The sequence below is a fragment of the Penaeus japonicus genome, unplaced genomic scaffold, assembly GCF_977035675.1.
Source record: "Penaeus japonicus unplaced genomic scaffold, GWHDUDI00000001_assembly GWHDUDI00000031, whole genome shotgun sequence".
NCBI lineage: Eukaryota > Metazoa > Arthropoda > Malacostraca > Decapoda > Penaeidae > Penaeus > Penaeus japonicus.
Genome location: NW_028234433.1, coordinates 10,762,978 through 10,772,977, shown reverse-complemented (window position 1 = coordinate 10,772,977; position 10,000 = coordinate 10,762,978). Strand labels below are relative to the sequence as shown.

Genomic DNA, 10,000 nt, shown 5'->3' with positions numbered 1-10,000 from the left:
CAGGGCCAGGGGCTGGTTTGGAGGGTCCAGCCCAAAGTTCTTGGGCAGGTTTTTTTTCAGAACCGACGCCAGAGCCTTGCCCATTCTCTTACTTTGCCACCGAGGACCATGAAAGGCTCTAAGATGACAGCCTTGGTCAACTTCATGCCATGTTCGTCATCGGGATTGTCAGTCAGGGTTTTCATTGTCTGAGTTGGCATGTAAGAGCGCTTCAATTCTTCCTCCCACGCCCCTACCCACCACGGAGTCCAAGGGGAAGCTGTGCACTGAGGCCATGCTCAGAAGTCACAGGGGTGATGGGAGGATATACACAACCCCCGCCTCGCGTTGATGGCACTTGCAAGACCATGCGATTGCCTGCAAGACAGGGGCTGCAGCCTAGCTCAAAAGAGAAACCAGCTGATTGACCTAACCGAGTCAAGATCAGGCCACCTGTCTTGCTAGAATAGAGGACGAGAGAGGTGTGTTGCTAGCCGCAGGGCATACATACACGGCATCACTCAACCTCCAGGACTCCCGTCTCCCAGTGCACAGGGGTGCCACGCACGGCAAACGTGTGGGCAGGTGCGAGCCCCCCTGGGGGGAGGACCAAGAGGGGGGGGTGCGACCCCACCTACTAGATCAGCACATAGGAACACTTAGTCATCCCTCCTCAGAGAACACGCCGCTAGAAGGCCACCTCAACGGGAGGAAGAGACTGGCCAGATCAAGAGCGGGCTCGTCCGAGGAAGGAGCTGTAGCCCCCGCGCCACGAGAAGGCGGTTCCTTTTCGGGGGTGCCGTCTTTTCCCAACACAGTGTAAGGTTACGTGACTGAGGAACCCAAAAGAGGTCACCCGTGAAGCAGGAGACTTCAGGCTTAGGGGCCAAGGAAAGATAGGGGGCCCCTTTCGTTCTTCGCAAAAGGGGGTGAGGGAACCAAGCAGAAGGTTTAGAACCCCCACGACCTCACAAGCAAACTAATCCCCGGAATTGTAGGTCTACCAGGAGCGTGACTAGTATGTAGATGGCACAGAGATAAATCATAAAATATATATAAAACCTGTACTACCAAAAGTGCAGAAGGCAACAAAGTAAAATCAAACTGAAAACATAAAATGACTAAGAAAGTGCCAGAAGGGCCGAAAATCACCAAAACTGGGCCGGAAGGGCTTAAACTTATTGTAAAAGTGCCAAAAGGGCCTGCAAAAATGAAAATAAAACTAATACCTAGGCTAAAACACGAAGGAGGAATAAATAAAAGTAGTAGGAGTAAAAACGGAAGTAAGACAAAGACGTAATAGACAAGGTAAAAGGGTAAAAGTCAAAGTAAAAAGAAGAGGTAAAAGTGAAAGCGGCACAAAGGTTCACCATAAAGTGTAAACATATAAAATAACACGTACAACATGAACACACCTTGGCAAGTAAAAGGGGCAGTACAACCTTGTTTCAGTGTCTCCTGGTGTAAATCCAAAACGTAAATCCACAGGGCAGGCAAAAACAGTCAGAATATCCACTTCACTTTTTTAATCATAAAATGGGGTTGCTATTGATACAATTAAAAAGACAGGTGCAACCGTGTTTAAAAATCTATTAACAATAAAAATACGTAAAATATAAGCTACTGCAATTCAATGAGTAAATTCGTAAAAGTAACATGATAATCTGGTAGTTAAAACAATATCAAAATGTTTGATAAGTAATAAGAAATCATTAAAAACAAATGTTAAACAATTTGTAACAGAATGAAACAAAAAGGTAAAAGGGATAAAAGAAATCGCAGCAGATGCGGATGTTATGTTATTCGCACACCATGTGAATCATTTTCAAATAACGTGGATAAAAAAAGATTTACAATAGGACTTTATTTACAAAAGGAATATAAAAAGGTAAAATATATAAGATACAAATAAAAAGATGGTCAGAGTAAAACGAAAGTACATCAAATCATAAAAATAAGGAGGCTGGCGCGGGGAAGTGGTCCACTGTGCTCGACTCCCCTATGGATTACTACGGGATGCTGGGCAGGATAGGCTAGGGAGCAAGGTAGAAGGTAGAACTAGAAGGAGAAAAGAAGAGAAGAGTGAGAAATTAGTATGAACGTAGACGGGAGTGTAAGAGCGAAAGAAAGAAGGAGAGGGCAATTAAGAGGGGATACGAGGGGAAGAGGAGGACGAGGGAAAGGAAGGGGGGGGGAGGGGATGGGCCAGCCATGGTATAGGGGGGGGGGAGGTTGAAAACCTCACAACAGGTTTTCTTGTGCCACGAAGTCAGAGTGGTAGCGTACGGGTGAAGTTAGCTCAGGGGAAAGAGGCGCGTCCAACGGTCTGATCCGGCCAATCAGGGCCGAGCGCAGTGTTGCAGAAGCTGCGGAGAAAAGCTGCTGCAACAAGTACTCCCCTCTCAGCACAATACCCAAACATACCTTCAGCTGCAATGTTGCACACACACTACAACATCCTACCCATGAATTTATGAATTCATGCTCTGGCAAAAAGAGTATGGGAGAAGCTAGAAAGCTACAACAACTATGCAAATATTACGAACAATAACCTTGGCACGAACAATCACTCCTGGTTTCCACGTAGCATACCACCTACCTTAGGAACCACCACCGCTTTTCAGCTACCAGAACAGGAATCAGAACCATGAAGAACACGACGATCCAGACGATCCCGCATAGACCGAACAAATCCTGTAAAGAAAGAGAAAGTAAACATAAACAAAAGCCAATAATGATAACAATGATCCTTACTTACATACTCGCCAAAGATTCGCTATTTATATATCACTAATGTATGTGAGGTCAGATAACCTCAATATAAAGTGATACGCAAACTTCGAAGACGGGCGAGATGGGGAAAAAAAAAGTTTAAGGAACTAAGGCAAAAGGGATAGGTATATCTAAGTATACCGAAACAGTATAAATAAGAAAACAGGAGTCACTTCACTTCTCACAGCTGATGCCACGATCTCCTCTGGCTTTTGTGAGGAGACAGAGACGGAGGTTAGAGAAGCGCGTGATGACTATCTTTAAGGATCTCTGGTGTTGGGTATAAGTAAGAGAAAAACTTGGAGACCTTTATGGTAACTTAACTTGTGTATGGCAACATACATATATTAAATATATAAAACCGGAAGGAGGACAGAACACAACAACAACAAGCAAAATCAAACACAGCAAGGTGTGTGTCATAATGAAAAACAACCTCAACAGGCAAGAGGGATAGCCTTTGCTTTAGTTAACTTCCCCAAACTCTCTCCTTCTTTCAACATGGTATCCATGTCTTTCTGATTTCGTTCGTTCGTTCGTTCTGGCCTCAGTCGGTTCCTAGGATTCAATGCAAGCTGGCTTAGCACAATTGATGATGATGACCTAGTCGTTGATGCCTCTCCGTATCATCAGTGAATTGTTGTCGCGCCTGAGGACGGGAAAGGGGCTCTCGTAGGGCAGGTGCAGGGGGAGGACAGGTGGGTCTGATAAGGACGAAAACGTGTGTGCAATCCTTTAGGTTGCTGGGAATGTAGGAAGTTTTTTTTATCTTGTTGGGCCGGAGTTGCTAAATTTTCTGACACAGGATTGCCAGAAGGAGGCAGGGTCATCGAGTTCTTGAGGGGGATCAGCAAAGAAATCCTCAGGGAGGGCGAGGTTGGTGCTGTACAATAACTCAGCAGAGGTGCATCACGGGTCTTCCTTCTGATGCTGAGAAAAAAACAGGGGTAAGTTTCCATCCAGTTATTGGTTGCCGGTGAAAACGCTCAACTATACCATTAGGTGAGGGGTGGTATGCTGTGGTGTGTATTTATTTGGAGCCAAGTAGATGCATTAGAACAGTCCAGAGCACATGGTCTGTTGTGATGACTGCCGGGGTGCCGTAGCATGATACCCCTCCTGCAACGTAAGCTCTGGCTATTGTGGCTGCCGTGATGTCAGGGATGGGGAAAGCTTCAGGCCAACAGGTCTTGTTCCTTTGGAAGATTATGCAACTTTCACTCCAATCAAGTACGTCTTTGTTGATGGTCGGCCAGACAACTTTGTTTTTAACAAAGTAATGTGTTGCCCGGATGCCAGGATGTCTAATGTAGTGGTATGCTGAGAATACTTATCGTCTCAGGGAGGGGGGAATGTTGGAAACATCACAAAATATGCTAGTGTTAGAGTTGGCTACATGGATTTTCTTGAGACAAGAACTGGTCTTCTGGCCTTGAAGTCCCGGGAGGGTAGTATCTGTGGTCTGCCCGGTGATCGTAGTCTATGATAAAATCTCTGGGTATGATGGTAGTGATGGTGACTCTAGAAAGAGCATCAGCAAGTAGGTTGTAGGCTCCACTGATGTGTCTGATATTTGATGTGAGCTGGGCGATGAAGTCTAAGTGACGCTCCTCCCTCGTGGAATATTGTTGGGTAGTGGTGCGTGGAGCCTCTACGAGGGGTTTGTGGTCCGTGAACAGCAAAAAATCGCGGCCCTCGACGTACTGGTGACAATGTTTAATATTGAGATAGGCAGCAAGGAGTTCTTTGCTGAATGCACTGTACTTCTTTTCTGGTGGGCGCAAACCTTGGGAGAAGAATGCTAGGCATTGCCAATGTCCTTCCACATGTTGCTGTAACACACTATCTTTACTGCTATTTCCGAAGCATCAGCGGCGATGCTGATGGAAGCATCTGGACGTGGATAAGCCAGAAGGGTAGCTTTGGTGATGGCTGTCTTGACTTACTGGAAATCTGAAATTGCAGTAGGGGACCAGTCAATCGGAATGGGACGCCCTTTTCTTGTAGCCTGAAGAAGGGTGTTGAGCAGGTGTGTAAGAAGGGAGCAATTGGGGATGGACCATCTGTAGAAGTTCACCATACCCAAAAATTCATGGAGCTGCTGCTCGGTGATAGGCCTGGGGGAAGTGGTGATGACCCTGACGTTTTCTTCTGAAGGGACGATTCCCGAAGCGGAGATGGTGTGGCCAAGGAAGGTGAGTGAGCTTTTACCAAATAAACATTTGTCAGGGTTAACGATGATTTCACAGTCCGCAAGGCGCTGGAACAAGGTTTGAAGGTGCTGTAGGTGAAGGTGAACTCCTGTGAAGGGCTGGAGATGAGGATATCATCAACATAAGCAAAACAATTGTTAAATCCACATGTTACTTCAATGATGAACTGCTGGAAGGTCTAGGCTGTATTTGTGAGACCAATGGGCATCTGCAGGAATTCTAAAAGGTCAAAGGGCATGATAACAGCCATTCTGTCGACGTCCTTCTCAGCTATAAGGATTTGCTGGTACGCCCGCACCAGATCAACCCTGAAAGTTCCTGTATGAGATCCTGTATATGCGACAGAGGGTACATGTCGGGTTTAGTAGTGTGGTTGAGGTGTCGGTAATCATTGCAGGGGATAGCATTCGCTGGAACTCGGTTTCGGCCATTTGGAGCCATCTGGGGGCAAGGTGGTGACATCTCGAGTACGTAAGAGGGCCCGACGTTACAATATGGTGTCTTACCTGATGCTGAGGAGACTCTCGACCATTGAGCAGGTGTGGGAGGGAAAGAAACTTGCTGAGAAGATTGCGGTAGGGGCAGTCGTCTTGCTGGACTGCCTGGAGTCTCGGAACGGCATTCGTGGCCGACGAACTATGAGCAATGTTGGCGGCGTGAAGGTCTAACACAAGGTGAAAATGCTGCAAGAAGTCTGCTCTGAGGATAGGTTGATGTAGGTCTACTATGACGAAATGTCAGTGGTAACGCTGCTTTAGACCTAAATTAAGTGTTAAAGAGCATTGCCCAAAGGTTTAGATGGGAGAAGGGCGTGAATGTCTAACACAGGGTGAAAATGCTGCAAGAAATCCGCTCTTAGCACGGGTTGGTGTAAGTCTGCTATGACGAAAGGCCATTGGTAATGCTGCTTTAGACCTAAATTAATTGTTAAAGAGCATTGTCCAAAGGTCTGGATGGGAGAAACATTAGCTGTTTTTCACTCAAAGTGGCAGGTAGAAGGCTGAGCTCGGCACCAATGTCGATCAGATAGAGAAAACCGGTGGTCCATAGTGGTGGGTGTGGTATCGCTGGAGGAGGCGGCAGCAAACACTGGAGGGAAAGAAGTTGCTGGTGCAATCATTTTTTTCTCCATACTGGCAAGCTGGACAAGGGGTAGAGATTTGGTGATGAGTAAATGTGCACGTACTGTGGGAGGCCTCTTGTTGAGAAAAAGTTGCGCAAAGAAGGATGGTGAGATGCCTAATGCCATGCGCATGTGTCATAGGATCTGGGACGGTGTGCAGCCGTGCAGCCCTTCAGAGGTGATGAGAGTCTGGATCTGCATGGTATCTTGGGTGGCCATACAGTGCAAGAAGGCCTTCTTCAGTTCGCCACATGTGTTTTGGTCTACGTCGAGGATGATGTCTTGTAAGCTCAGCAACTTCCGAACAGAGGCCTCAAACAAAATGCTTGTATTTCATGGTGGAACTGGAGATGCGATGGATGTTGAAATCAGCCTCTACCTGTGCCAACCAAAGATATGGGTTGGAGGGTTTGTAGAGAGGGAGGCTGAAGCTGGTATCCATGATTCAAAGTTCTATCACTCGTGGGTCACCAACGTAGTTTAAGTGAAACTACCAATAGGTTTTAGTGGCTTTATTTGAGTGAGTAAAGGAGAGTAGCAGCCAGGAGTTATAGTCCGATCTTGCTGATTCATGGACATTCTTAGGCCATATGAAATAGGTATTAGGACATTTAAATAATTTAATTAATTACCTGACCTTGTCCTCACTTCCCTGTGGTCGGCAACAGCAATTCTGTGATTAGAATCTACGAAAACCAAATGAAGATTTGAGATATATCCATGTGATTAATAGGGATATTGCACCTCTCTTGTAAATTAAATGCATGTACATGGCTACTAAAGGATTTTAAAAATCCAGTATTTACTAGAAGTCTGATTTTCATCTTAAACACAAGAAGGAAAGATCAGCAACCAACAGCCCTACTGGCCCTATTGTTTGATACTAAATACATTAGTCCTGATGAGACTGTGAACATTGTTGAACTTTTCTTATATATTGAATGTACTAGAGGACTTCTTCCTGTAAATACTACAAATTGTGCATTTAATGCAATATTCATTTAACATCCAAATGTCGGATAAATAATTCCATATTGCTAACTCGACTTTTGACCTCAAAATCACAATTTCCGAGCACAGCGCACCATCGCCTGTAACGCCACTCTTATCTCTGTCCCTACCAGCCTTGGGTGTCTGACCTTTGACTTGGTCATCTCTCTTGCCCTCCTAGCAGCCGCCCTTGTGGTGGAGTTGGGAGGTGAAACGAGCGATGTGGGACTGGACATTATGCATTAGAAAATGACGCTTCTTTATTAAATATAAAAATCAGGTGACAGTTGGAAAGTTCAAAATGAAATGTATCTTTCTCCAATATAATGCAAAATACATGCGATATTTTGTAAGCAAGGAAAAACGGGATATAGATTATGTAATACTATATAATTACTGAAAAAAACAAGTGGATTAGCAAAGAAAATGACAAACGTGTGTATAACAGCTGTTATTTAAAATTTTGCTAGCTACCTAGATTTTTTGTGTTATGGTATTATAAATCGATTTCGATTTACACCGGATGCTAAATTTTCATAGTATACGCATCAATTTATTTAATTCTTCAAAATGAGGGATACGCCCTCCACCTCCCACAGTTTCACCGCTGCCGCCGACACCGCAAAGTTTTGGCCGTTTTCCGTCCAACAGACGAATTTCCATGATAAACTAAACCTTGGCACTGGCAGTGAGGCCAGACGCTACGTACACCGATTAAAACCAAGAAGAGCTAGGAGCTGAGAGAACCAATTTGGCTGCAAGATTGTGGCTAATACTGGCTCATTTGCCTCTTGCCAAAAGCAATATAAGACATATAAAGCGAAGTAAAGAAGACTATCTTAAAGGATGAAATAAAATAGGCTATGGAATTTACACAAAAGTGATTCAAAGGTAGGGTACAATAATATTATATATGGGCCAATAACATAGAGTGGGATAGTAAGAAAAGGTGGCACATAGATGGTGCTGTAACTAGTGGAGACTCTTAAATACTCTGTATCTTAACTGTATTTACAACTGTTCAAGTGAACACGTTCACTACATAATTAATCAAGTCATGCCCACTCCAAGGTGTATGCGGTGGTGGTGGCAGGCCCTCCGGGTGAGTCGGTCACTACAGCAGCTGTGTCCTATACAACCGGATTCTTCCACATCCCAGTCATTTGCACGTCATCAAGGGACTCAGCATTTTCTGATAAGGTACAACATATGCATTAGGTATTTGTTGCATAAGTCATATTTTCACATTGTCCATAATTGCGATTTCACTCGTTTTGTTTGAGTACATTAACATTAGCATTATATGTACAGAACATCCACGTGTCATTCTTGAGAACTGTACCGCCGTACAGTCACCAGGCGGACGTATGGCTGGCACTCCTCAAACACCTTAAGTACCGCCAAGTCATACTTATTCACTCCTCGGACAGCGATGGCCGCGCCCTCCACACACGCTTCCAGAACCTTGCTCGCGGAGACGAGGACAGCACCGGAATCAAGGTTTAGTGGCATTAGATACACAGTATGGCCATGTGTTTGGAATAACGTTAAACATTTACTTGGAAAGTGAAACGGCCTTTGAATAAAGTTTGAAAATAACACACTGCTGCTGTTACCAAATATTTCTTTCCGTTTGGCCATAATAAGGCGAGACAATTCATCATGATTTCATAATACGTTATCAACGTTTTTAGCGAAGATTCCATGTGCATCCTATTTGTGATTGCATGATTAACTAAAACCTTATATTTAGGTTGCGTCGGTGGTTGAGTTTCGTCCTGGGTCGGAATCTTTTGTAAAGGAGCTTACTACCGTCAGAGATCAGTTAGTCAAGGTCGTCCTAGTTTACGCCAGGTATTTTTGTGTTTTATTGACTAGTAATCTTGTTTTGATAAGAATGCCATAAAATAAAATGTCTAGGATGACACCACTTCTGTTGGAATCTCAAAGGGTGATATTATCTATAAAAAAAAAAATAATAAAAAAAAAATAATAAAAAAATAAAAACGTGCCATTCTCAACGCCAATAGTCTAACCGTTTCCTCCTGCAGCCGGGAAGACGCTGAGACAATATTCCACGACGCGGACTATCTGAATATGACGGACGGCGACTTTGTGTGGATAGTGACGGAGCAGGCTCTAGACTCCGCCCTCGTCCCCATCGGCACTCTCGGCCTACAACTCCAATATGCCCACGACGTTCAGGCCCACGTTAACGATGCCTTGTAAGTACTTAACGACGAAAGAAAAAAATCTCTTATTGCAGTGTCTAGCAAATATCCTATCTATATTGCTTTTATTATTCAGGGAACAATGTCTGCAACATGTGGTCTGACGTTAATTGCTGTTAATTGCTGAAATTATGTCAATCAGTTTTCTTGTGAAGTCAGTGCCAAAGTATGCCTCATTTAAAGCCTGAAGCAAGGTTTGAAATTAGTACACGAATTCATACTGTGTTGTACAGACGTGTAGTTGCTTTAGCACTGCGGAGGTTACATGAGCAAGAGGAGTTCATCCAGGAACCACCCATATCCTGCGACGAAGAGGACTACTGGGGAGACACGGGAAAAACGCTATTCAGGTTAGATTAGCTACTTTCTTCCAGTGATTCAACAAGAAATATCACTGAATTGATAAGAATTGACATTGAAATACCGTGGAGACTTTTTCAAAAGATAACTACACATAGGTTGCTCAAAATCTTTCATTTAATTGTCTCCCTCCATGATTTAATAAATATGGTGTTAAGCCTTTATGTATCATAAATATTAATCAGGTAGCCTAAAGTCCATGCCACTGGGGTATATGGTCATTACAGGATGATTCGAGAACAAGTCCTGGTTGACGGCAAAACGGGCAGGGTGGCCTTTGACGAACACGGCGACCGTACACACGCCGAGTACTCGATAGTAAACGTCCAGGA

At 44.3% G+C, this 10,000-nt stretch overlaps 1 protein-coding gene across 1 annotated transcript in view; it reads left to right on the top strand.

Moving 5' to 3' along the window:
- Positions 1-10,000, top strand: part of LOC122260042 (glutamate [NMDA] receptor subunit 1) — a 58,678-nt gene that overhangs the window by 29,733 nt on the left and 18,945 nt on the right. The window contains exons 4-9 of the mRNA XM_086555682.1: positions 8,149-8,277; positions 8,389-8,577; positions 8,831-8,931; positions 9,129-9,302; positions 9,542-9,658; positions 9,896-10,000. The exon at positions 9,896-10,000 is cut by the window's right edge and continues 61 nt beyond it. Coding sequence (XP_086411808.1) covers positions 8,149-8,277; positions 8,389-8,577; positions 8,831-8,931; positions 9,129-9,302; positions 9,542-9,658; positions 9,896-10,000 — 815 coding nt within the window. The remainder of the gene's footprint in view (positions 1-8,148; positions 8,278-8,388; positions 8,578-8,830; positions 8,932-9,128; positions 9,303-9,541; positions 9,659-9,895) is intronic.